We start from the raw sequence: 26,929 nt of genomic DNA, 5'->3' as shown, positions 1-26,929 counted from the left end.
CAGGGACCACGTGCTCCTTTTATTCACATGCTCACAATGTCACAGGCTCCAGAGACATTTACTACAGGATAACTGCAGGGGGAAATCCCCATGCTAGATATGCTCAGGACATGCTGCAGGTGCCCACCAGGTCCTTCCCACTGTCCAGGGGCAGCACCAGAGTGCCTAGAGGTCCTGAGCAGGAAATGAAGCTCCAGGTGCCGCCCCCTCCCCAGCCCCTGCACAGCCTGGGGGCACCCTGGTGAGCTGTACAGGAGACCAGGACGGCTTCAGGCTGGATTGATGTGCCCGAAGCCGGGCTCCTTGAGGCTGGGGATGTCGTTCTTCCTGTAGAAGTCGGCCTCCACGTGGTTCACTCGGTTGTGGTCCCGGTTCAGGGGCTCCACCGGCTGGTGGATGCGCTTCCCGTAGACAGAGGACATCAGCACTCCCACGGGCCTCTCCTGCTCCTGGATGTGGACAGACCTCTGTTCAGCTTTCCCAGTGCTCATCAGCACAGCCGGCCCACCCATCAGCCTCCCAGGTCCCACCCAGAGGGGTCAAGCAGGTGCCTGCCCCCACCCAGGGCCTCCCCAGCTTCCTACAGCCTCCTCCACACTGAAGCAGAGGGTCCTCTCAGCCATGTCACACCCTGTCCCCTTCTCTCAGAACCCTCCAAGGTCCTCAAGTCATTCAGAAGAAAAGGCAAGATCCTGCCCCTGGGGCAGGTACCCTGACCTCAGCGTCCTGCTGCTCCTCCGTCCCCTCCCTCCCTGCCTGTCACCCTGGCCCTCCTGCGGCCAGCCTTTCTCCCTCCCCTCCTCTCCTTCCCCAGCACCACAGCAGCGCTCTCCCGCCTCTGGGCCCTTGCTGGTACACAGCTCTTCTTCCTGGCCACATCTCTACCCTGCTTCTGCAGGGCCTTCACTCCACCGGGTCTCAGATGCTGCTGTCCTCCCCGACCCCTAGATGGCTTTCTTTCCTGCATGCACTATCACCTCCTACACTTCTGCTCACTATTTCTCTGCTTTCTGATTTTCTCTCTTGGAGGAGTGTCAGCTCTAGAGGCCAGAGCTTGTGTCCTGTTCAGGGACACACGGGAGACAGCCCCGGGTAAGGAGCCGAGCCCCGCTCTCCTCATGAGAAAGGCACTATCTTCATTGCCAACTCAGAGCATCAGGGTGGAGGGAAGCAGCAGCAGTGTCCCTGACGTGGTACCTGCACCACCTTACTTCATGTCAAGACAAAACAACTGGAACACGTGCTGAGGGGAGTATAAAGAAAGCACACAGGCAAAATCTGTGACCCACGTGGAGGCCCCCCGCGGTGTTTCCACTGCAGTTTCTGTGCAAGGTATCAAGGGAAGACCACACTTCCTCAGCACCTTCTTGTGTAAACCCACTGTGCGCAGATCAGACTTTGAAAGACAATGGCAGAGCACGGAAAGGCTGTGGCAGGGTCCACCTGGAGGCAGACAGGCCTGACCAGGCTGAGGAGGCATAGCCCCTGGCATCCCTCCTGCCAGGATCCCCACCCCCTTACCCTGCAAGACTCACCAGCTCTGCTGGTCACTGCCTGTGCAACCCACTGCAAGGTAGCTCCTCCCTCTCAGAAACAAAGATGGGACCACAGAAGGGCACTGCCCAGGGTGTGTGGGCACGGTAGTGTGGTAAGGGAACCTGGGAGAATAGTCTGGAGGGCCTGACTTCACCTCGGGAAGAGTACGGCAGCCAGGCCAGAGGCTGAGCAGAACTGCTCCGGCTGTTGGAAAGAATTCCCTGGGTTTGCTCTCCTTAAATTGTTAAATTTCATACAACCACACAACAGAATCAGGAAAATGAGTGCACAAACCATGTCAGAACAGAAGGACTGGAAAATTAGCTTAGTCTCAGCTGCTTAGCCCAGTAAGATAGGAGAGGCTCAGAAGGGAACATAAAGCAAGTGAACACAATATTAAATAGATGTGGATACACACAGGCACACACGTGTATGCAGGTCACACATGGACATGCATCTGTGTGTATAAACACATGTGAACGTGCATGTAGCACATGCACACATGCAGGGGCACGCATGCTCATGTGTGAGCCCACATGTACACACATGTACACCCATGCACATATTTTTGTTGATCTGTTAATTTGTTTGTGTCCTGTCTTGATCTTACCTCCTCATTGATATGGAGACCCAGACCTTTGGCATGTTCTCTGTCATCCCGGTGCAATTTCTGATTATAATCTAAGCGCCTCTTAAAAACACAATCATAGAGGGAAACAATCCCTGTCTGGGAATGAAAAGAGAGAAAGCCACGGGTTATTGGAAGGCTGGGTGCTGGTGCCTGATGGGGCACAGACGCAGTGCTCTCTGATGAAGCCTGGAGGAGTGCTGGAGGTCCCAACGTGGGACACGTGGTGGGAAAGTCAGTGCTCCAAGCACAGCCCAGTGTGCCCAGGTGCAGGTGGAATCCCAGGCCCCAGCTGCAAGAGTGGGACGCTGAGCACCCAGGACGGAGCCAGGCTTCTCCATGCCCTTCTCTGTTCTCCTGTGCTCCCTCCCTGCCGGACGAGGCTCCCCAAGTTCCCTTCCCATCTGACTCCATTTCCAGGGCTCAAACCTGTCTCAGTCTACTCAGGCTGCTATAACAAAACACCATGGACTGGGTGCTTTAGGGACCACAGAAATTCACTTCTCAGTTCCAGAGGCTGGAAGTCCAGTGTCTGGGTGCTGCCGACCAGTGTCTGGTGGGGTCTGCTTCTGCTTCTTAGATGGCACCTTCTTACTGTGTCCTCCCATGGTAGAAGGGGCACACAAGTGCCCTTGGGCCTCTGTCATAAGGGCACAAACCCGTGCATGAGGGCTCCATCCTCGCAACCTGATCACTTCCCAAAGGCCCCAGTCCTCATACCAGAACTCTAGGTCATATTTTCACATATATATATGTAGGGGACACAAACACACTATAACAAGACTATTTCTACAGATGTGTGTCTAAGGGTGTGTATGTGTGTGTGTGTGTGTGTGTGTGTGTGTGTGTGTGTGTTCTTCATTTCTACATTTTTTTGTTGTTATTTCCCAAATAATCTATGGTAAGCTTATAATGCTCGAAAACACTAACACCACCTGACTGCTAAAACAATAAGATCAAACAGGACTTATCCTTTAAGTTACCAGATAATTGAATCGTTCTACGTGCAAACCCCTCTCATGAAAGACAAAAATATTTTCTTTAGTCATGTGGTAGCTATAGTACTTTGCAATTCGAATCTATTCTATGTATACTATATGTATACAGACAGGCATAACATAAACATACATATCACATGTTGAAAATGTACTATGTACTCACACACAATCTGATGGGTGAGAAAATGACCCCACTGAATCTGTAATATCTCCAGGTCTTGATCCCAACCAGGCAGTCTTAATCCTTCAGGAATTCAGGAAGTGACTTACCTGGAAACAGGTCAATCCTGGGCCTCCAGTCTGACGGCCTTCTCTGATCCCTTCACTCCCAAAGGCCCACTTCTGAACACCCAGTGAAATTGGGGGTACCTTTTATGATGGGGGTTAAATGTCAATACAGGGACCTTCGAGGGACACTGCGACAGTGGACCACTGTGCCGTGGAGGTGAACACGGAGGCTCCTCTCCACCTACAGCGTCTACACAGGCCTCCGGATGGGGGAGACTTCTTAGTGTCGGTCTGGGGGCCACCTGAGAGAGATCAATGCCAGGTCACAAGCACCAACTACTAGGAGGCCATACTACACTTCTAACAATGCTCAAAACACAAAGAGACAAAGGCAGCAGCCATTGCAAGAGAAAAATAAGTATTTTCTGTTTTGCTGTTTTTTATAAATCCATATCATGTAAAACACGAGTAATTCCTTGAGAGATTTTAATTGCAAAATACCAGGAAACACAGATGCTCTGCTCTGTAATAGCATCTAAACTCCAATTGACTTTTACTTGAGGCTATAAAGGAATGTAAGAAAAAAAAAAAAAAGATCAGTAGTTAAAACCCAGGAAAGACAGGCACACTGTGGCTTTGATTAGGTATTGGAAAAGGATAGTCACAGAGCTCATTGTGGCTGCCTGCTGCTAATAATATATTTTTTCTTTTCATCCTGATTTTTCAAGGATAGAAAAAATTCATTTTTACTATGGAATATTCTGAATATGCAAAATTCACCCAAAGAAAAGCAATCTGGGGTTCTACTCACTCTGTGCCCAGCAGCAGTGAGGTTCCTAATAAAGACTGAGATGACCAAGGTTTGCTCTTGATAACTAATTCTGGGACGGGAGGCAGTGATAGTGATTACTTCATAGTGTTTTAGGAGAACTGTCTAGAAAGAAAAGAATTGGCCTTTTTTTTTTTTTTTCTGTAAAGCTACACACTATATGAGGTTTCTTTGGTGTAGAGGAAAAAATGACCTAGTATTTTCTTTCTCGTTTGGATAACAGTGATTGCACTGAGACTCTCTTCTTGAGTCCATCCTTCCATCTTCAGGGACTTCTTCCCAGGAAAAGGCCAGGACTCCAGGGGTCCTGAGCTGCTTGAAGCTCCCCAGGGGGAAGAAAGTGCAGCCAGAGGTTCCCAGGGTGGGGGCAGGGAGGGGGTATCTGCTTCCCCAGCTGCTAGTGCTGCCCCCACCCCCGTGGTGCTGTCTCCTGACAGAGCACGTGGGACAGGAAGTGGCTTTATAAGAGAGAGAGAGACCAGAGGAGACCACTGCCCACTCCCTGTCACCTGGGATGCCCTACACTGCCTTGGGACTTTGCCAGCAAGAAGGTCATCACCAGGTGTGGACCCTGGGACCTCAGAACTATAAGCTAAATAAATTTCTTTGCTTTAGAGAGTTACGCAGCCTTAGGTGTGTCATCACAGTAATGAAAAATGGACTAATGCAACTACTGTGCAAGGTCTACCCTTAGCCTTCAGGATAGAAATGGGGAATCCCAACCCTAAAGAAGGCTACAGTTCAAGAATGAAAAAAAGCCCAGGAAGCAAAAACTACTAGAAATGGTCTGAGAGAGGTATGTACAAGTACAGGACAAGCAAGGCCTTGTTTGAGTTGGGGTGGGCAGTGGGTGTGACTGTCTGCAGGACAGGGACACACCACGCTGCTGTAGCTACAACTCTGGGAACAGCCTCTCTGGGGACTGCGGGTTGGCTTCTGTAATGGTTTGGATCACAAATGTCCCCCAAAGGCCTTATGTTACAGGCTGGGTCCCCAGAGTGGCACTACTGGGAGGTAGTCTTAATCCTTCAGGAATTCAAGAAGGGACATATCTGGAAACAGGGTCATGGAAGACGAGGTCACACTGCAGCCTCATCCGTTAGGACTGGTGTTTTTCTGGAAAGGGGAAATTTGGACACGAGATGTGCATAGAGGGAAAAAGGGTGAAGAGACCAGAGAGAAGGTGCCCCTCAACAAGCCCAGGCACCAGGCAGGGTCCACTCCCCCCAGGAGCCCTCCCAGGGAAGCCCCTGCCCACACGGCTACTTCAGACGGTGAGCTCCAGAGTGGTGAGGATGGGCTCCTGTTGCTCCACGCCACCAGGTCTGTGGCACTCGGCAGCTCCTGCACACAGGCTTGGTAAGGAGAAGCCATCCTTTGAGCAGCTCAGAAGTCAGGTGGGATAAATATCAAGGTCACTGCCGCAGGCCAAAGTGACATGGACTCTTCAGTCAGAAGCACTTAAGAGCCAGTGTCCAGGGACTCTGTGCATCTTCCTATGGAGGTGACAGTATCCTGTGCAGTGGGCACTGAGTGGACCCTGATCAGATCCAGCTGACCCCTGCTGGACATTAAGTTTATGGATTAGCCTTGCTTTAAGCTGCTGTTTTAGTGGCCTTTTCTGCTGTGACTAAATGATCTAATCAGCACAACCGTAGAGGAGGACGTGTTTATTTAGGGGCTCACAGTTTCAAAGGTCTTAGTTCATAGAAGGCCAGGTCCATTCCTCAGGTTTCGAGGTGAGGTAGGACATCACGGCAGAACAGTGTGGCAGAGGGAAGTAGCTCACATGGTGATCAGGAATCAGAGAGAGGCTCCACTCACCAGATACAAAATATATACCCCATAGGCATGTCCCCAAGGAACCACTTCCTCCAGCCACACCACCTGCCTCCAGTCACCCCTCGGTTAATCCCATCAGGGATTAGTGCACTGATTAGGTTAAGGCATGACCCAAACATTTCTCCTCCAAACCTTTTTGCAGTGACTCACAGGTGAGCTTTTGGGGGACACCTCTCATCCAAACTGTAACAGCCCCTGAGGGCAGGGGCTGCTTGGCCAGTGCAGGGGGGTGAGTGGAGAAAAGGTGCCAGCTTCCCCCTGTGGCCCTCAGGACCTGCCCTGGAGCTTTGGCCTGTACAAGTGCCCACGGCCTCCTACCAGCCTTGGAGGCTGTCTCAGATGTCACACACTCTTGCATGAACCGCAGGAAAACTGGTACCGGAGCCCTTCTTACCCTCCTCCCTTTCAGACCATGGTAAATATCAATGCACCTTCCATCGTCAGTTTAAATGATGTCAGTTCTATGAAGAAGAATCAAGGAAGACAACAGAAATGAGCCCCTTCGTAATAGGACTGTGACGGGAGCAATGCCACGTGCTCAGCCAACACTTCCTCTTCTAGAACAACCTGAGAGGCAATTCCCGGTTTCCCTATAGTCATGCTGCTCTGGGAGCATGTGTGCAGATGCGGCTAGACCGGTTCACGCAACCGCTGAACTCCTGCAGGCTCTCTTTCTTCCCTCACTGTCTGGAGAATTCAGAGCACGAAACACAGTGTTCCAGAGTCCCAGGCCCTGGCAATAGAAGGAGGGAGACTGGTTCCCATGTCATTGCCACCTGGGGAAACACACGTGATAAACTGTAGGTGAGAAAGAAATAGGCTTCTCATTTGCGTCCATTAGTATTAGCAATAGTAGTACTAGGACTTGAACGCAGGGTGCTTTACTACGACCTAATCCCCAGCCCTTTTTACTCTTTATTTTGAGGAAAGATCTGGCTAAGTTGTGAAGGCTGACCTTGAACTTGCCATCCTCCTGCCTCAGCCTCCTGTGTTGCTCCGGCGACAGATGTGTACTCCTGCATCCAGCACCTTTATCACGTTGAGTCCAGTGGTGCAACTGTGCTTAATCACCCACTGCTGGAGAAAAAGCCCAGTCCACAGTGGGTGCTGACACTGTGGTGGAACTACTCCCCATGACCAGTTGCAGGCTGGCAATTAAGCAGAGGTCAGAAGCCATGCTGAAGATGGGCTCTTGTGAATCGGGAAACACGGCTCGGGCACTCCTCCGCTGGGTCAGCCTCTGAGGGCTCAGGGTCTGCGGGCTGCTGGCCCTTGTCAATGCCCATCTCCTCCTTTCACTATCCACAGCACCGTGACCGCCTCATCTTGAGAACTTCAGTCCAGTCAAACTGTCCGGGGTTGTAGGAACCACTTTTAAAACTGACAATTCCCAAGGGAATCCAACGCAGTTTTGTTTGATTCATAAGAGCCTCGTCTTCCTTTTGAATCCAGAACACTGCCTGGGGGTGCGGGAATGTGAGGCTCAGTGAGGTTGTTTTCATCAAGTTTAGCAACATTTGAACTTCCATCTCCTGGGCTGCAGCGCGTCGAGGACAGAACGTGACCATCCTCCAGGGGGCAATGCTCCCCTGTTCTCTGTAATCTGTCTGTGGCAAAGATTCTGTTTCTTCTTCCAGTTCCTGAGTATTGTCCTTTGGGAAATTTTATAGATTTTCTGATAATCTGAATGTTTTACCCTTGAAGTCTGCAGAACTCCCTGACGTGTGTGTGTTTCCCACTGTGGTGTGCTCCAAGGCTTGCCTCAGCATTGGGGACGGAGACATGGGAATTGTGGAGCTCCCATTTGCTCTTCCACGGACTCCAGTGCCCACCAGCCCTCTCCCCAGCATTTCCCATCACACCCCGCGTGTGAAACTCTCACCCCGTCTTCTCTGGGTCAGACCTACTGGGGGAAATGCTCTTTCTTTTCTCCTGTCGTTTGCTGGTTATTCCAACACCTGCAGCGGTTGGATGTGCCTCACGGGTTAGTCAGGTTTTCATCACGTGACGAAAGTCCCGAGAAAACGAGGTAAAGGAGGGAGGGATCACTTCAACTCACTGGTTCAGAGGTTTCACTACAGTCAGAGGGGTCCCTTGATTTGGGCATGAAGTAAGGCAGAGTATCTTGGTGGAAGGGCAGGGCAGAGGACAGCTGCTCAGGTCAGGGCAGCCAGAAAGCAGAAAGGGAAGGGGCTGGGGAGTAGCCAGGAACAGAGTCACCCTTACAGGGAATGACCCAGTGGCCCACCTCTTCCACTGGATCCCACCTCTTTCCATATCTTCCAATGACGCCATCACATTAAGAATCCATCAATGGATTAATCCACTGACGACATCACAGCCCTTATGGCCCAACGACTACCTAAAAACCCTACCTGTGAACATTGCTGCACTAGGGACCAAGCCTTCAACACAGGAACCTTTGGGGTCTTTCTATATCCAAACCATAACAAATAGTCATGGGTAGGGAACATGTTCCCCAGGATGGCAGTAATGGAAGATAGAATGACATCTTTAAGAGGGGGGCCTGGAGGAAGGTTCTGAGTCACCAGGGCAGGCTTTCAGAGGGGACTGTAGGACCCCAGTCTTTCTCTCTGCTTCCTGGCTTGAGATGTGACCATTTGCTCTGACTTGTGTTCTCCCCATTTCTACCCAATCCATGAGGAAATACAGCAAGAGGGATCCTTACTACAGCCCTGTTCTGCTGTTTTGACTTTCAGCTTTCAAACTTGTGAGCTAAATAAACCTCTGTGTCAGCTGTTTTGTTATAGTAATGAAAAGCTGCCTAATGCAATCCCTTAAAGGAGGGTGAATTTAAACACGACTAACATATTCTGTTCAATGAAAAGAACAAGCTGCAAATATATATGTACTTATTTATGTGATCTGCATGTGAATGTGTTCTTGTAAAAAATGTCAGCCACATCAGTGCACACATGTACACAATGGCACGACACAGTGTACCTGCTCACACAGGTGCTACGATGGGTAGGAACACTTCATCTCCCCGGGGAAGCACATGCCTGCCTCCTGCTCACTCATTCTTCCCTCATTGCTGGGTTTGCAAGGGAAACTGAACCCTGAACTCAGGCCCAGCTGCCCTTCCTGAGGATCTGCCCCCCCCAGGAGGAAGACATTCATGCACTCTGCTGCCTTGGGTTTCCCAGGGGCAGGACCTGGGCAATAAAAATGCAACTAGCATAGAATGAGAGAAGCACTTACCCAGTTACCTTCCCCCAGGGGGAGAGCGAAGCCCAGGGCAACCAAAAACGGCAGAAAACCCACACAGAGGCCCCTGCTGAGTCCAGGAAGCCCATCTTCCAGACAGCAGGTGGCTTGTGCCTGTGTCTGAAGACTCTGCTCTCCCTGTACTCACTCCTCATTCATTCTTGCAGCAGGTACTCCCAGCGCATGAGGGGAGGGGCGGGAGGGGGGGCACAGATTGCTGAGGAGACGCAGTGATAGAAAGGACCCCCGCCCTGGTGCAGCCCATCTAAAGTGGGAGAAAAACAACAGCAGCAAGATAGCTAAGTGAAATGCTTAGTAGGTCGGACACCAGTAGGTGCCAAGGAGAAAAACTGGCTTGGAGAGGGGCAGGAGCTGCGTGGGGAGGAGTCGGCTTCCTGCTGCTCGTGAGGGCTCCACTGGACTTTAACAGGTGACCAGTGACAGCACTGAGTTCCCCCCTTCACAGCCCCTTAGGAATGGCCGAATGCTTGTGGCAAATGTGCTGACCAAAGTGAAGAGGAGCCACAGGGGCCCAGGTGTCAGGGAACAGACAGATGTGAATAGTGGGGACATGAGGTGAAGGGAATGATTCTGTAAAATGGCCCACCATGCTGACCCCCACGTCCTTTCTTTCCCAAGAAGCAATTTACCGGCCCTGCCTGGCCTCATGAACAGGCTAAGTCCCATTCCTCAGCATACTTCCTGCCGGGAATAGTGTCTATAAGAAAAACCCAAGTTACCCAGAAGGAAGAGACTTTGTGACCCTTTTCACAGTCCACCTCCTGAAATTCTGGAAGATGAGGATGATTCCACCTAACCATAAAATCCATAAGAATTTATGGGTTAAGAATCCAGTAAGAACTGGTCAGCTTGGGCCAAGGTGTCCTAGACTTGTCATGGCAGGGACTTAAAAATCTGACATCATCCTGCTCTCAGCCAAGTCAAGAGGTGGACCTGGGCAGGACTCTCTGGGAATTTCCCTGGGATCCCCAATGAAACTGGAGTGCAGGAGAGGCATTTTGTCCCTCTCCTTTCTGAAGGGACCCACTGTCTCCCTTGAGAGTGTCCCTTTCCCTTTTTCTATCCCTTCAGTAACTCATATACCTGTTGCTCTGAGCTGACTTCCTTCTGAATCCATTGCCAAGAATCAGGGTTTGAACGGGTGGGTCTTCATGCTGCCTCAGGGTCTCTGAAGGCTCCATTGCAAGGGGAACTCATACTGAGCACCTGCTGTATACACCTACTGCCCTGGACAGTAGGCCTCCACCCGTCTATTCATCAAGTGCGTGCTGGCTGCCCTGGGCAAGGGAACTGCAGTCACCAGAAGACGGAGTTCTTCACAGAAGGCTGGGTCCGCCCTGGCTTCCACGCCTTTCCCACAGTGCAGAATCCCCCCAGCTAATCCCACCAAAGCTCCAGGGCCGTACAGTAAACCTCCCTCAACACAGAGCCTCCCACAGTCCACCCCGGCACAGGACAGCATATTCTGAAACTGCTTAGCCTTTTTTTTTTTTAAATGTAATTCCCAGACTTTAAGGAATTTAATCAAAACCTTCACAGAAGGGCATTCTCCTTTGACTCGCCTCTTCCATTTCAGTAGCAAAAATGCTGCACAAGGCAGAGAAAGAAAAAAGTAATTTAAAAACGCCATTGAACTGATCTGCTTTGCTGCCACTGGAACCATATTTCACAGGAAGACGCCTGCTGCTAACGCTCCCCAGGGAGCAGCACCGGAGTCCACCACGTTTCAGCTGGCAGCTGAGAGGGCAGATTTGTCTTCCAATTCAGGGGCATTACCAGGGCTTTAAATACGTGTGCAGCTTTCAGGGGTGAACTGTGAGGGCTCCCTGGGGCGGCCGCGTTGGAGGATTAGGAACCATCAGATGGAGGCTCTCGGATTCTGCCCTCACCCCACCGTGTTAGTCTCGGACAGTGAGGGGAGGTCAGTGAAATAAGAGGTTGGCCCCTGGGCCCAGCACTTAGTGGAAGGGAACAGTCACAAACAAAGCAAGGTCACAGCAGCTAAAATATGACAAGCTTACTCTGTGACATTTTGCACCTACTAAGTGATTCTTGAAAAGCTCTATGAGGTTGGCACCGTCTGTTTTGTGGATGATTTGTTAGTCAGCTTTTCATTGCTGTGACCAAAACACCTAACGGTAACAACTTAGAGGAGGAAAAGATTATTGTGGGCTCATGATTTCGGAGGTTCAGTCCACAGTTAGCTGATTCCATTGCTCTGGGCCGGAGTAAGACAGAACATCATGGTGGAAGGGCGTGGCAGAGGGAAGCTGCCATTGTGTCAGAAACCGAGAGAGAGGGAAAGCAAGGAGCCTGGGACAAAATATATAATCCCCAAGGTCATGCCTCCAGTGACCTACTTCCTCCAGCCATGCCCACCTGCCTATGTTATCACCCAGTAGTCCTTTCTGATTATTAATCCACCAATGGATTAACCCATTGATGAGGTTACCACTTTCATAATCTAATCATTGAACCTCTGAAATCATGAGCCCCCAAATAATGTGAACATTCCTGCACTACCTAACACATGAGCTTTCCAGGGGACAACAGGCCATAACAGATGGATAAAGTGAGAGTGTTTGGGAAGTTGGTTAGTCCACATAGCTAGTAAACGTGGAGCCACGATATTTGCAGGACTCCACAGACTGTATTACTGACCACTACATGACCCCCATCCGTTTACATAGTCATTAACTGTCTCAGTCCATTCCAGTTGCTATAACAAAATATCATAGAGTGGGTGGCTACACACAAGAGAAATTTATTTCCCACAGTTCTGGAGTTTGGGAAGTGTAAGACCAAGGTGTTGGCAGATTCAGTGTCTGGTGAGGGGCTGCTTCCTGGTTCACAATGGTGCTTTCTTGCTGTGTCCTTACATGGCAGAAGGGGCAAGGGATCTTCAGGACTATCCCAAGCATGAGGGTTCAATCTTCCTGATCTGAGTGTCTACCAAAGGCCCTGCCTCCTAATGCTGTCACTTTGAGGGTTAGGATTTCTACATATGGATTTGCATGTAGGGAACACCGCTTCACACCTTAGGATGGACTTGAGTCCTGATTCTGCAATGTTCCCGCTCAGCTTGAGTAGAGCCTGAGATGGTTTTAGGTGCGGTTGCTTTCTCAGGAAGCCTGCGGCACAGAATTCACTTTCTTTACTCTAAATGTTCTGATAATCAGAATCCTGCAGCTAACTAAATACCAGTTCATATAATCTTGAGGAGTGGTAGCCAGCTTGTCAAAGGGCTGGAACATGTCTTTTGTTGTTCTTGTGCTTTTATAACCCTTTATTTAGGTGTTAATATTCTGCTGCATAACTTTCTTTCATGTGATATTAAAGAATTCAGGACTTGAATTTTTTGTTGTTGTTGTTTTCTGTGACTCCATCTAGCAAAACTGTGCTAAGAAAATTCCCCCAAGATTCACTTGGTATTGATTTGTTCTTCATGCCATCCCTAGCTCCCCGAATGCAGTAATACAACAGAGCAGACGGTGGGGAACTTTTTCTGTAAAGGAACAGTTACTAATTGTTTCAGGCTTTGCAGGTCACATAGTTTCTGTCCAAAATTATTCAACTTGGTGCGATAGTCAAATAAGCATGAGGCTGTGTTCTGATAAAGCTTTATTTGAAACAGGAAGTAGAGCAGATTCCAACCTTTGAGCCTTAGTGTGCCAACCCCCGCATTAAAGGCACACACTTCCTGGTTTACTTCTGATTTTCCAAGTGACAAGGCCCCAGTCACTTCACCCCTCCCATGTATTTCTGCCCCTTACTTTGAACTCAGGAAGGTGAAGCCACTTATTAGACTGTTAAATTTAAGAAGAATGTGCTGGGCCTCCCTCCTCAACTTTGCCTTTTCCCTTGGCCACATCTGGTCCATAGGAACTGGTGTCCTGCTCTGGGGTCCCTAGCTGCTGTGGCTGAGTGGATAAATCAGCCCAACTCTAGCCAGTTCTGAGCTGCAGTGTCTTCACATCCATGTGCCCAGAGTCCTACAACCTGGCTCTCATCTCTGACAAACATACATCTCGTCCCTCATGTGTTTGGTCTTTTTTCATAGTTCTTCACAGCATCGAAGTGGCATTTGACAGAACCCCTCAGAATAGTGTGTTCTTGCCGCAGTCTGGCTGGGCACAAACTCATGAGTCACTCAAGCAGGAACAAACTTTATTTTTGAAACTCCCGCCAATGCCCTGTATGCTCCCAGGAAATATGCCGACCTACACACGTGGCATTCTCCTGGACACACACCAACAGGAAATCCCTCCTCTGGAATTCCCTCCTCCCACACTTCCCCAACCAATGGGAACTCTCCAGGAGTCCCATAGCAGGCCGAGGTGGACAGCAGGGGTCTAATATCCATTTGAATGCAGATCTTAACATAATCATATCATCTCAATGACTTGCTGGCGTCACCTTTCAACCAAAAATACCATGCATCATTTTTACTTGTCTATGGCTCTTAGCATGTTCTGAATTTTTACTTTATATCCAAAAGCCAGACCAATTTTTTATTCTCTTGAAAAACAGCATAGATCTTGAGACATCAAGACTCTTCACCTTCTTGGCTATTTACCTCATATTGTGTATTAATGTTATTCATTAATCATAAATTAATTGGCTATCATACAGTCATTGCATTCTTAAAAGGCAAAATATATTTAACAAGTGAAATTATTTACATATAACAGTTCTTTTTAAACATTATTCTGGGGGAGCTGGGGCTGTGGCTCAGGGGTAGAGTGCTTATCTAGCACAGGTGAGGCACCATATAAAAATAAATAAAGGTATTGTGTCCATCTACAACTAAAATATATTCTAAAAAAGCCACTATTTTGGGGAGTGAAACTGAGATCCATGGTGGCCTTGAGGCTGGGAATCACAGCTCTAAACCCTAGAAGAGTCAGCAACAGGACTGTAAGGACAGATTTCATGGCAAATACCTACTATGTTCTACCTGTCTGTCCTTCCACATGGCTTCCACATGGCTCAAAGGCAAGCAGAGGAGCTGCCATTACAAGAGATGCTCTCAGGTGCAGGCTGGGCCTATGGTTGCTGTCCTGGTAAGCTATGGCTGCAGGAAGCACTGTACACTGGAAGCTTCAACAACAGAAGCGTATTGCCTCACAGTTCAGGCAACCCAAGGTGTGGGAAGGAGGTGTTGGCAGGGTTGGCAGAGGCTGTGTGGGAAGCCCTGTTGAACCCTCCTTCTGTGGCCTGCACATGGCTTCTGCCCATTTCCCTTCACCTTATCTCCCTCTGTGCATGTTTGGTCTCAGTCCCAATTTCCCGTTTTCATAATGATGCAAGTCATAGGGCAGTAGGGTCTACCTCAATGATGTCACTTAAATTTGATTACCTCTGTAGAATCCCATCTCCAAATCAAGTACCAGGGATTAGGACTCCACGGAGATTGTAGGCGACATCCTTCAACCCCTAAAACCAGGAACAGCTGTTTCTGTCTGGAAGGCTAAGTTCCATGGTGGACCCTGACACTTTATGTGTGTGAAAATATGCCAGTGTGCACAGACCTAATTTGGATGAAATTTATTTGGGCTCTGGGACTGTGTGTGGGATGGAGGAAAGGAATAATGTGTTTTGAGGGAATACCTAAAACTGAAAGAGTAAATGACCTTCCTTACGGCACACTTGGTTAATGACACCCCTCTTTAGGGCCACTCGTGCAACCAGGATAGCAAAGATAAGGAATGCCAGGTGCTGAGCTATCTCTGCAGGCTGAGGTCCCAACCAATGTCCCTTTTCAATAATGACACCCTGCATCCTGTATCCTAAGTAATAAAACCCTGGAGACATTTAGCAACCACGAGAAGAAAGGAATAGATGGCCCCTGACAAGGTCTGAATTTGCTGCTGTTGCTGTGTGGCCTTAGACCTGCGGAGCCTTTCACTAGGCATGTGGAGTTTGGGGCCAGGCCAGAACATGATGCCAGTCCAGCTCTCAGCAGGCTGTTGGCTAGATCGCCCACTTGTTTTGGAGGGCCGGACATGTAGGTGGCAGGAGGTTCCCATGCTCTGGACCCTGTAGGCATTGTCCCTGGGTCAAGGACTTGTTTCCACTCTATTCTGGACCCACCTGCCACAAACAGACCCTACTCACAGATTTTAGGGGTCCAGACGCCTAGCAGCTTTCTCCCTTCCTGGAAAAGCACCCTTGGCTAACTCACCCTTGGCTAACTCAGTGAGGATCCTTCATTCACATCCCTCCACGCCCCTCCACCCGACTCCTAGTCCTGGCTGGGAACATCCCCTCACACACCAGGTTCTGTCTCTGTCCAACTTCCTCCCCAAGGGACTTCATCTTACACTGATGGTCCTGTAGCCACACTCTTTGGGGTTCACCTGCCTGGAGGAGGAACAACCTCCCTCTCCTGCCCATTAACACACAGGGTCTTAGCAAGCCCTGCAAGGCACCGCCCTTCGGTGAAGCCCCGCCCCCGGCGCCCCACCCACTGACCCTGACCACCAAGCCCCGCTCCTCCTGGGCCCTGATCCCCAGTGCAATGCAGCTTGCCCTCTGCACCACCAGGGGACCAGGGGAGAGCGCAGCCCCAACGCTGCCCACAGGGCGACTGTGCCTCAACGGTATCTCCTTGGCTGTGATCTCGCTCCCAAGGCTCCAAGGACACTGTGAAGCCCCGCCCCAGGTCGAGGCCTTGAAGCCCCCGCCCAGATCCCGGCAGTGAAGCGCCACTCCAGGGCCCTCCTCTGTAGTGAAGCCAGGTCCCCCTCACCACTTCCTCAGCAGCGAAGCCCCTCCTGAGAGTCCCTTCCAGACCTAGAGTTCCCGCTCTCTGATCCTGAAGACCTACCCCAAACCCCTCCCCGGCAGTAAAGCCCACCTGGGTCACCTCCTCAGCAGTGACATCCCGCACCGGGACCTGCCCAGCTGTGAAGCCCCGCCCCTCGCTCCTCAGCGGTGACGCCCCGCTCCAGATCCCTGCCCAGCTGCGAAACCACGCCCCAGGCACCCGCCCCAGCTGTGACGCCCCGCCCCCGGACCGCGCCCAGCTGTGACGCCCCGCCCCCGGACCGCGCCCAGCTGTGAAGCCCCGCCCAACTGTGAAGCCCCACCTCAGGCCCCCGACCAAGCTGTAACGCCCCGCCCCAGGCGCGCTCCGCAGCAGGGACGCCCCGCCCCAGGCACCCCCACTCAGCTGTGAAGCCTGCCCTGGTCCCTTTCCTCAGCAGTGACGCCCCGCCCCAGGTCCCCGCCCAGCTGTGAAGCCCCACCCTGCCCAAGGCCCTTTCCTCAGCAGTGACACCCCGCTTCAGGACCCCGCCCCAGGTCCCCGCCCAGCTGTGAAGCACCGCCCTAGGCCCTTTCCTCAGCAGTGACGCCCCACCCTGGGCCTATCCTCAGCAGTGACGCCCCGCCCCAGGCCCCCGCCTAGCTGTGAAGCCCCGCCCTGGGCCTTTCCTCAGCAGTGACACTCCACCTCAGGCCCCCGCCCCAGGTCCCCGCCCTGGGCCTGTCCTCAGCAGTGACACCCCGCTTCAGGCCCCCGCCCCAGGTCCCCGCCCAGCTGTGAAGCCCCGCCCTGGGCCTATCCTCAGCAGTGACGCCCCGCCCCAGACCCCCGCCTAGCTGTGAAGCCCCGCCCTGGGCCAGTCCTCAGCAGTGACACCCCGCCTCAGGCCCCCGCCCCAGGTCCCCGCCCAGCTGTGAAGCCCCGCCCTGGGCCTATCCTCAGCAGTGACGCCCCGCCCCAGACCCCCGCCTAGCTGTGAAGCCCCGCCTAGCTGTGAAGCCCCGCCCTGGGCCTTTCCTTAGCAGTGACGCCCCGCCCCAGACCCCCGCCTAGCTGTGAAGCCCCGCCCTGGGCCTTTTCTTAGCAGTGACGCCCCGCCCCAGACCCCCGCCTAGCTGTGAAGCCCTGCCCTGGGCCCTTTCCTCAGCAGTGACGCTCCGCCCCAGACCCCCGCCTAGCTGTGAAGCCCCGCCCTGGGCCTTTCCTCAGCAGAGACACCCCGCCTCAGGCCCCCGCCCCAGGTCCCCGCCCAGCTGTGAAGCCCCGCCCTGGGCCCTTAGCAGTGACGCCCCGCCCCAGGCCCGCTCCACAGACGTGAAGCCCCACCCCAGGGCTCTTCTTAGCAGTGAAGCCCGCCCCGGGTCCCCGCCCCGGCCCGCTCCCTGGGGTGAAGCCCCGCCCCAGGCCCCGCCCAGCGGTGAAGCTCCGCCCCGGCCTCGCGGGGACTGTGCGCGCCGGGCGCCGCCCTGCTCTGCCGCTAGCGCTCACCTGGCTCGGGCGGGAGTAGTAGCTGTACTCCTTAGGGTCCTGGCGCCTCGGCGGGACGTAGCTGAAGGAGGACAGCGCGGAGATTGGCGGCGGCCGGGGCTCGCCCCGCAGCGTGGCGGCGGTGATCTCCTCGTCCTCCTCGTCGCTCCCATCCATCGTTCCCTTCGCAGCCTCGGTGCGTCCCGCCCGCCCAGGGGCACAGTCCAAGTCCTGGGGCCAGGTTGCCCAGCGCCCGCGTTAGTCCGTTGCCTGGAAACCCGATCTTGGCAACCAGGCCCTAGGGACCGCGAGCAGGTGGGGGCGGGGCGCCTCGTGCGCTGGCCACACCAGGGAAGGGGTCCAGCTGCGGGGCCAAGGGTCGCTGCCGGGGCTGCCCACGCCCACCCTATCCTTCCTCGCGCGCTATTGGTTGCTTTACTCTCAGGTCACTCCTGTGGCAGTTAATAACCCAGCACCACAGTGCCCCCAGAGCTGGAGGTAGGCCTGGAAACAAGCAGCCCCTGCTCCTGGGGATCTAAGCTCCAGTGGTGCAGACAGAGAAGAAAGGTGAAGACGGCTAGCAGAGGGTCTAGGGCGCCAGGGTCCAGCAGAAACAGAGCCACGAGTGTAATTCCACATTTGCTAAATAACCACATTGAAAAGGGTGTCAAGACACCAGTAATATTAACTGCCCTATTTAACTCAGTTTGTCCAAACATTGTTTCAGCTGGTGGCACTAGCCACGTTTCAAGTGCTAAATAGCAACACGTGTCTAGTAGTTACAGCATTGGTCAGTGGTGGTGTAAACTACCCGTGAATTAAATCAGTGTAATTCAGAATCAGGCAAACTCAGCTGCTCTGTGGGCGCGTTCTAGAGATTCTGCCAACCTGATTATATTGGCTTGAAATGTACTGAGCTGTGAACTTATGATTTGTGTGTGTAATGGGGGTCGGGGGGATCACGGGGCTGGACGTGGTGATAGGTTATAAAAAAAAAGGTAACATGCTGACCGGTAATTGAGAGGCACACTCTAACCAGAGCCACAAAGGCTGGCTTAGGGATGCTGCCTGAGGAGCAAGCCTAGGAGAGTCTGGAAAGTGCTTTCAAGGAGATGGAAGGGCAGTGTGGCACCTGTGGCTGAGCCCTTGGTGATGTGGTGAAGGATGCATTGAGGGTGGTGGTGCTTCCTGCAGGAGTAGGAGACTGGCCGATGAACAGAGGGGCAGGAGTCCGATTGAGAGGTCTGTGGGACAGAGGAAGGAGCAGTGTCCTGTCTTCTCTTCCACTGGCAGGAATCTAGTTTGCAATTCTTAATGCAGGCTGGTGGCTTAAGATGCCCCTTTGCCCAGGCACTTTGTGGTACTTCTCTGTAGAATACACCTGGGTAGGATATTACTCTCATGTCCATGGGGTCACATTGCTTTCTTTGTCCTCATAACACGTCTGTTTGCTCCACTGGCAGAACACACTAGTCAAAGATCAGACACTCTCTCACAGTGTTCCCAAGCCCCAGGGAGACATATCAGCCTCATTGGGACCCCAGGAGAGGTGGACATCTCCCTGGTGTTCAGAGATAGATCACTTCTCTTTATTGTGAAGTGAAGGAGATGGGGGCTGTCATCTTTCTCCCATGGCAGAAGTCATGGGAGCATGACTCATGATTTTCTAGCCTCATGAAAATCAGAAAGAAAGAAAAAAACTTCTAGTCTGCCCCTTTTGATGTCTCTGACCTCTTTCAACCTTTCCAAAGATGGGACATGAGAGGTCTACTGAGGGTCATAGACTTTGCAAGCTTTGCATAGATGATCTGGTGTCAATCTTTGTAAAGTGCAAGTAGTTGACACCAATTACCTTGGGAACTCAGCCAAAATTGAGACTGAAATCATTTAATTGCAAAGTCCTTTTACACCGCCATATAGATGTGCATCTGTTAGCTTCAATTTAAGCAGGTGTCATTTTGTTATTATGAAAGGAAAAATTACTCAATGATACTTGCTAAAGCATAGTCAGGAATGATTTACTCAGCACCATCACTTATATATAGGGACCCCAGTAGGGATTTGAGTGGAGGAGAGACATCCAGACAACTCCCAATACAGTTCAGGCAAGTGGGAGTTTATAGCCAATGAGCAGGGTTGGGATCCGAGGGTGAGAAGTAACTAAGAGCAAACATTAGGGGCAGGTGGATTCTGACAGGACAGAACTAACAGGATTCTTGCTACAGATGGGCCAGGGAGATCAGGCCTCCTCTGAAGGATGAGGAATCTGATCAGATATAAAGGAAGAGGATTCTGGCTAAGCTGACTTAGCAGGGTTCTTTTGCTGAAACTTAATTTCACAAGGAAGTGCACAGATGGGCAAAGGAGAAGGTTCAGAAGTCTTGACTAATGTTTGGCCACACCAAGCCTCTCGGTCATTGTGTCCTAGATTGAGAGCTCAGGGAGCCCTTTCTTCCTGGGTGGCTCAACTCCAGCATTCAGTAGGTAGTCAGCAAGTGTTTGGGGACAAATATGCACAGTTACTATAGATTGAGTTTCTTCTAAAAGATGAGACTAAACAAGGGTTTGGATGCTCTGGGTTTATTTGACAGGTGACTCCAGGGAGCAAGAGTGAGGAACCAAGAGGAATGAGAAGCAGGAGAATTCATGTCCAGATGCCTCAACCAGATCACTATTGAGGGAAAGTGGTGCTCAACTCGGTCCAGACCTTTCTGAGGAGCCTAGAAAACACCAGGGTATTTTCTGCATCAACGTGGATGTGTGTTTTATCTCTTGCTCATTCTCCTTGGGTGAGGCTTATCTCTTGTTTACTCCCAAACTTGACCTCTGCCCTGTGCTTCCATCTCCTTGGTGTCAGAGAAGCTCTGGGGCTGACAGAGAAAGGCACAGGGCATCTAGTTGAGGTGAGATGCTGCAGGGTGTGTCACCGCACCATGGAGTGGTCCAGCAGCACTGAGAGGATGAAGGGCAGGGTACCAGACTTGCATCAAACAATAGGTGAAACAAATTTTGGTAGTTTTGAGTATTAAAATATTTTAATTCTTTTACAAATATCTTTCCCCACGTTATCATATGTATTTCAGGTACATTAGTGGAGTAAAAAGTTAAAAAAATGAGTTTAAGTCTCTCATGTCTGTAACTTACTTTCAAAATTATATGCCAGGAAAAGGAAGGACAGAAGAAACATGCAAATCCTCCTTTGAAAGGAGGCAAATCAACAGGATAAGGACAAAGTGGGTATGAGGGAGCTTGCAGAGATCAGATGAGCCTGAGTGTTTCAGATGCCCACCACAGCACTATGAGATGTGCAGCATCTAGATGTCATGCCAATCCCGTGGACTTTGCACTCAGAGAGCTAGGCCTGATTTCCCTTACTCAGCTTGCTCAGGGCTGACCTTCTGTCTTCTTTCTCACTGCTCTGCCCTAGGTGGACCAAGTGCTCACTAATGCAGCACTGTGATACTGATCTACCAGCACTGCTGCTGCTTGCATCTCTCTCCCTATGGGAGGTGTGAGCCAGTACTTTGCAGGTGCATCATGAGCTTAGGGAGATGGGCAGTTTGCAGGAATTCAGAAGGTGGGAGTCCATACTGCAGCTGAATGCCTGTGCACTTTCTTTGGACATTTGAGCAAAATGGAAGCTTTTAGGACACTTGGTTAGATGCACCTTTTCTGTTAATCTGAGGCAGAGGAAGAGAAACCAAAGGTGGTAGCTGACATGACATTTTAGGTGTGATCTAGGTACATCTTGCATGGCACATATTGCTATTCATCCTGAGTCTTCATAAACTCTGACTTTTGAAGCTGATAAGACCCATCAAGTTCATTATGCCATTGAGAAGACTGAGATGTGGGGGAGACTAAGTGACTGGACTCAGGCCACTTGGCCAGGGGCTGCTTCTCTGAAAGAAATACAAAGTACATGTAGAGCGAGAGGCTGGCCAGGGAAAGACGCTTTCTCTTTAGGGCTCTCAGGCCACTCTGAGGCAGGCCATGGCCTTAATGGCATGATGCTCTAGACCCTGATTCACAGCTGTCAGGCAGAGCAGCCTCCTCATTCTACCTTGAAAACCAGTTGACTGAGGAGGAGAGGGAAAGCAGCCTACAACTGTAGTATAAAAACTCTTCTCTTCCAAACATCTTCTGTTGGACATGCAGAGGTTTTTAAACAAGCTTAATGTCTACATTTTAAATTTAAAGCATCTTTGATTATTGTTTTAGGATTGCACTGTAAACTTGTTTAAGTGGCCCAGCATAACTGAACTTCAATTCACAGACTCTGACATTTCTTAAAATGAATTGAAGGAGTACTTCTCTGCACTTGGTATCTTTTACCATGATTCTGAGTAAGTTAGATGGACCTTGAAACACTCATCTCTGGAGTAGCTAGGAGGAAGACGGCTTAGTCATTCATCCCAGGAAATTGAAAGGGTGTTATGAAGTTGAGGGTAACTTGCTGGTACTAGTTTGAAATCCACCAGTGCTGTGGAACAATGAGGACAGCAACATGACAGAAAGCCACTGTCGATCTTTCAAAACCATAACTGGATCACGGACATGGGCAGTGGTCAGTGGTGGGGCTGAGCAGACCTTTGCCTCCCTTGATGTCTCTTCCCTGATAAAGAAACATAAACACTGTGAGTAGATTTGCAGAACATGCTTCTCTGTTTCCAGTAGGCTGACCACTCAACTGAAGGAGGGTGTGCCCACAGCAATTTTAAGCATTAAACTTATGAACTGAGACTTTTAATGAAAACTTAATTTTGGTTTGATTACCTTGTTACTTTTTAAATAAAAATGTGATTTTTTTTTTGTGACACCTAAAATGAAAATAAAAACATTGATGACTGTAGCAATGAGCGAACCACCCTCCACCCTGCAGGGAACAGGGTCCCTGAGAAGAGGCTTAATCCTGGGCCTGAGACAGGAAAAGGGTAAGAAAATCCATGAACATTCTGTTTTACAAAGAAAATTTCAAAAACCATAACAAAAAATATGACAAGGTCAAAAGGACAAAGGCCAACCAGAAGGGTACCCCACTGGTCCAAATGGATAATTTAAGCATCAAAACGAGATGTGCAAAGGCCTGAAGCACATCAATCATGTAGAAGTTCATGAAAACATCCTAAAATAAAAAACAGCTAGACTTCTAGCCATTTATTCTAAAAATTGATACAGGATCAAAGCATTTGTTTCTTGTCTATAATCCTTATTCAGAGTACACAAATGCTTGATGGGAGCTATTTCTTCTTTATAAATAAACACAAGATAGTTAAAAGTAGAAGGAATCAGAACTAGTGAAATGATGGATTCAGCCACACAGATGCCAAACTCATTAGGGGAAAGATTGATGTGTAACCCATGGTGTCAGATGAGGCCCATGATATAGGAACTCGCTCATCAGTCTGTATCACCAAGAGAGGACAACCAGATGTCAGATTCCATCACAGAGTAAATTCACAGCATGCCTGTGATGCCTTGTGGCTCAAGAAATTCAAAGTGAATTCAAGCAAGCTTCTGGATATAGCTTTCAACTCAACAGGAAACAAGGCAGGTAGAGGAAGAAGGGAACAGTCAAACAACAATGTGGGCCATCCTACAAGGCAGCTCTAATTCTTCCCACAAGTTAATGACATGAGGACCAGGCTAGGGTGGGGCAGTTATCGATATCAGAGCCTTATGTGGTGTGACAGACCATAGCCAAAGGTAACGTGCACTCTTTGGATTCTGACTCGACAAATAAATGAATTATTTTTGAGCCACTGTAGGAAGTAACCATGATGTAATATATTAAGCCACTGTAGGAAGCCTAAAATACAGTCCAGATATTAAATGGCAGGGAGCAATTATTAATTTTACCAGTTGCAATAATGGAAGTATGAAATACAAGAAAAACATTTATTGGTTTTAAGTGCATATTGAAGTATTTAGATAAAATATGATAGTTTGAATTTCTCTAGACACATTCCAGTAAAAAAAAAAAAGTGGGGGGAGACGGGGTGGGGGGAGAGAAAGGGAAAGAACAGATGAAACATGACTGGAAAATTATGGTAATTTTCATGCCAAATAGAAGGACTCGTGTGGATCCATTATACAATTCTTTCAACTCTTCTGTGATCAAATTTTTCCATAATAAAAGTTAAAAACAGTAGGGTTATTAGGAGATATTGTTTCATGCAAACATCAGATCCCAAAATATCAGTTCAACCCACAAATAGTGTGAATTATATGCCAGAGACCGTGGGAGTCATCCGGGAGAGAAATGTTTTTTTTCTGAGATGGGATAAAAAGTACATAAAAGCACAATGTCTTTTGATGGAGCTCAACAGCCAGAGAGCATCAAAATAAAGTTAGGTTTTCTCACTGGAGCAGCATGGGAAGCTGCATACCAGAGGAACCAAGAGGCACCTATAGCCAAACAAAAGGACAGAGGTTTCTTATAGGATCAGGGGAAGGGTACCATGCAGTGAAGCTGGACTGGAGAGATTCAAGCACAGGGGATTTGCATGTCCTTTAACACCAAGCCTGGCCAGAACATCAGATTCAGGATCCTCAAAGCTACAAAGAGAAACGTTCTGTCCTAAATTTCTAAATCAGCAATCTGGTCGGATATGGAGAAAACTTCTGTATGTCAAAATGTCCCAGGTGGCTCAGATCCTGCAGACAGTAGCAGGACCCCACATTTTGTTGATCTGATTTCAAACAGCACAGGTTTTGCTAACCACAAAAACTTGTTACAGGCTGCAGGGGAACCCCTGGATGTACTGAGCAGCAAGTCCTGTTCCTGCCTGCAGCCCAGTTCTGACGTGCATGCCTGTCCCCCGGCTGTGTAACTGAGAACCCATTCATCAATAGCACCCAATATCTACTGAGCACTGGCCACTGCCCAGGCACTTGGCCAAACAGCTTTCAAGGTATCTCAAGCTATCCCCCTACATGAGGTATCCAGACTCCTAACAGATTTGGATGCATTTCCAGTTTGGGGAATAGCACCTTCAGAGGCTGATTTGCCTAGTTCACTGCCAAGAAGCCAAGCTGGATTTGCACATCATCCAGCACGTGTAGCTTTTTCAGAGGGAATTCACTCAAATGTAATGAATTCTGCTTCCTGGTAGTTTCTCTTCTATCTGAAAAATATTTACCAAGTATCCACATGCCCTCAAATGATCCAAGATTTGGGAGGATACTTGTCTTCAAGGTTCTCCCTGACCCCACGATAGGCATCTCTTCATACCAGGGCAGTGTTTGTGCTCTCCTGTCTAGGCCTGGTTCATGCCAAGAGGAAGGTAAGGAAAATGGCCTGTTTTGTTCATGCAGAACTGCCACCATGCAACCCCCCCACACACCCAATTTCTCTCTTACACACACACACACACACACACACACAGGACCCACTCTCTCCTCCACGAATAAGTATTTAAAATGCTGCAGCCCAACTGATGTTATAAACTTTTCTGCCCCCTAGCGTCAGGAGGAGGGGATATCAGTACTGCTTTGCTGCTTCAAGGGTTTATGCTTGCAAAAGTTTTTTTTTTTTTTTAACCTATTTTTATTTGCTTTACTTTTGGAAGCTAACAGAGCAAGATCATGCCTTATTCAAAACTGTCAAATACACAGTACAGAAAGCTATCAGTATGAGTATGCATGTTCACTCCACTTTTGCTTGCACAGATAAACATTAAAATTCAGAGTCATGAAAATTCAATTTATAAGGATTTGGCTTTCTGACAGAGCTTGCCAAGTTCACTGCTACCTGTGACACCACCAACCCTGTGTCTACAGCCTAAATCACTTCCATAAACACATGCACATTTTCAGGAAGTTTTTTGTTTTCTTTTTGAACAGCCAGAATTAGGCCTATCCCCTTTCTTGGGATGTCCCCTTTGGCTTTGTATGGATCATTACAGACGTGGACATTGTGCCCACGGACCCTCCTTTCTTTCTTTTAAAATCCAGCTACAAATAGCTCCAAGTGGCCTCATTCCCAGCCCAGTCTCATGCGAGCTCCTGGGGTGCCGGTGGGCTCGGCACGCTCATCACCTGCCCTACCTGTTTACGTCACCCAACCCCCAGCCCTGTAGCAGGGGCTGCTTCCTGCCCTGGAGCTCCAAAGTCTAGTGTCAGAGTTATGAGTACATGGGGTGGGCAGGGGAGACCACAGGAGACAAAGTCCAGATCAGGTGGTGACAAAACTGCAGTGGGAAGAGCATCTGATTCAGATGAAGGCGACCAGGAGAAGAGGTCACCAAGGATCAGGACTGAGATGACAGCAGGTACGAATGCTCCAGGCAGCTTTCTTTCTTCACAGTATTTCTAACAGATTAGCACTACATGTTTGTGGGTCAGTCTCTTTCCCTCTTTCAACTGTGAGCTGTTAACCTCCACTACGGTTCAGGGATGAGCTGACCAGGGTGACCCTGGCTGGCTGGTAGGGAACCAGAGCACTCACGAGACAAAACTGGCACCAGTCTGGATATCAGCAGGAAGGAATTGTGAAAGGGGTTCCAAGATCTGATCCGATCCTGAGCAGACCTTGGGCCCCCTGTCAAGAACACTGGTTTCAGGAAGTCTAACTGCTGTGAAAAAGTTCAAGTCAGCTAACTGCTCTGGTCTTGTCAGACTCTGAGACTGTCAAGGTCATCTGGAAAGACAACTCCTCAGAATCTGAGGCCCCTCTCTGCAACCATGGCATACTTGTACCAGGGAGCTGAGAGCTCACCTGGTCTCCATTTGCTATTCTGCAGAAAGAGAACCCAAGCTGGAGTGAAGGGCCCAGAGGGAAGGGTGGAAACTGAGACACTGCTGGCTAGCGCTGTGCAGGCTCACTCTGCAGGCATCTCGTAAGCACGCTTTACGTGTTCACTAGTTTAATCCTTGGTTCAGGTGTGTCCCCTCGTATGTGTGAATGTGACCTTACTTGACGTTGGGTTGTAAAGACTTAATAAAGTCAAGATGAACTCATTAGGGTGTCTTAATCCAACACGGCTGGATCCTTCTAAGAGGAAAACATGCATGTGGCCATACAGGGGGAATGATGTGAACAGACATGTGGACAAGGGCCACGTGTGAGCAGCATCGTAACACACAGACACAATGGAAGACAGCCATGTGAAGACAGAGCAGGTCAGCTCTGCTGCCATCAACCAGGGCACACCTCGAGCCACCAGAAGCCAGAGGAAGCCAGAAAGGGTGTTCCCCAGAGGGCCCACGGGGAAGAGGAAGGCCTTCCTGGGGAGCACCCTTTCTGGCTTTGTCCATTTCCCATTTTCCCTTCTCCTTATCATGTATCAATTCACTGACAAAAACATAAAAGTGGGAGATATAATTCCTTCTTTACATTTGTTAGAAAATGAAGGACTCTAAAGACAATGTTTTCATTTAAC

The 26,929-nt window shown here is 49.9% G+C and overlaps 1 protein-coding gene and 1 long non-coding RNA gene across 2 annotated transcripts; one reads left to right on the top strand and one right to left on the bottom strand.

Annotated features, from left to right (window-relative positions):
- Nucleotides 1-17,948, bottom strand: Cfap90 (cilia and flagella associated protein 90). The gene is made up of 3 exons (XM_078018470.1): nt 17,568-17,948; nt 2,147-2,263; nt 1-449 (listed from the first exon to the last, which is right to left on the bottom strand). Exons 1-3 carry the CDS (start codon nt 17,721-17,723, stop codon nt 270-272), a joined length of 453 nt encoding a protein of 150 aa, XP_077874596.1. The 5' UTR covers nt 17,724-17,948; the 3' UTR covers nt 1-269.
- On the top strand, nt 17,607-26,526 carry LOC120885208 (uncharacterized). The gene is made up of 2 exons (XR_013424508.1): nt 17,607-17,742; nt 20,138-26,526. It is a non-coding gene; the product is annotated as an uncharacterized LOC120885208 (long non-coding RNA).
- Nucleotides 26,527-26,929: the final 403 nt, after the last annotated feature.

Source organism: Ictidomys tridecemlineatus, chromosome 1, assembly GCF_052094955.1.
Source record: "Ictidomys tridecemlineatus isolate mIctTri1 chromosome 1, mIctTri1.hap1, whole genome shotgun sequence".
In the NCBI taxonomy this organism is placed as follows: Eukaryota; Metazoa; Chordata; class Mammalia; order Rodentia; family Sciuridae; genus Ictidomys; species Ictidomys tridecemlineatus.
Note: the sequence above shows the minus strand (reverse complement) of the source record. Positions and strands in the feature narration are given on the sequence as shown.

What these genes read in the sequence shown, in the direction of transcription:
- Cfap90 (XM_078018470.1), bottom strand. Translation starts at nt 17,723, where the DNA reads ATGGATGGGAGCGACGAGGAGGACGAGGAGATCACCGCCGCCACGCTG. An exon ending in ACTACTCCCGCCCGAGCCAG is followed by an intron (nt 2,264 to 17,567) that starts GTGAGCGCTAGC and finishes TTTCATTCCCAG; the next exon opens with ACAGGGATTGTTTCCCTCTA. An exon ending in GTCTCCATATCAATGAGGAG is followed by an intron (nt 450 to 2,146) that starts GTAAGATCAAGA and finishes GTCCACATCCAG; the next exon opens with GAGCAGGAGAGGCCCGTGGG.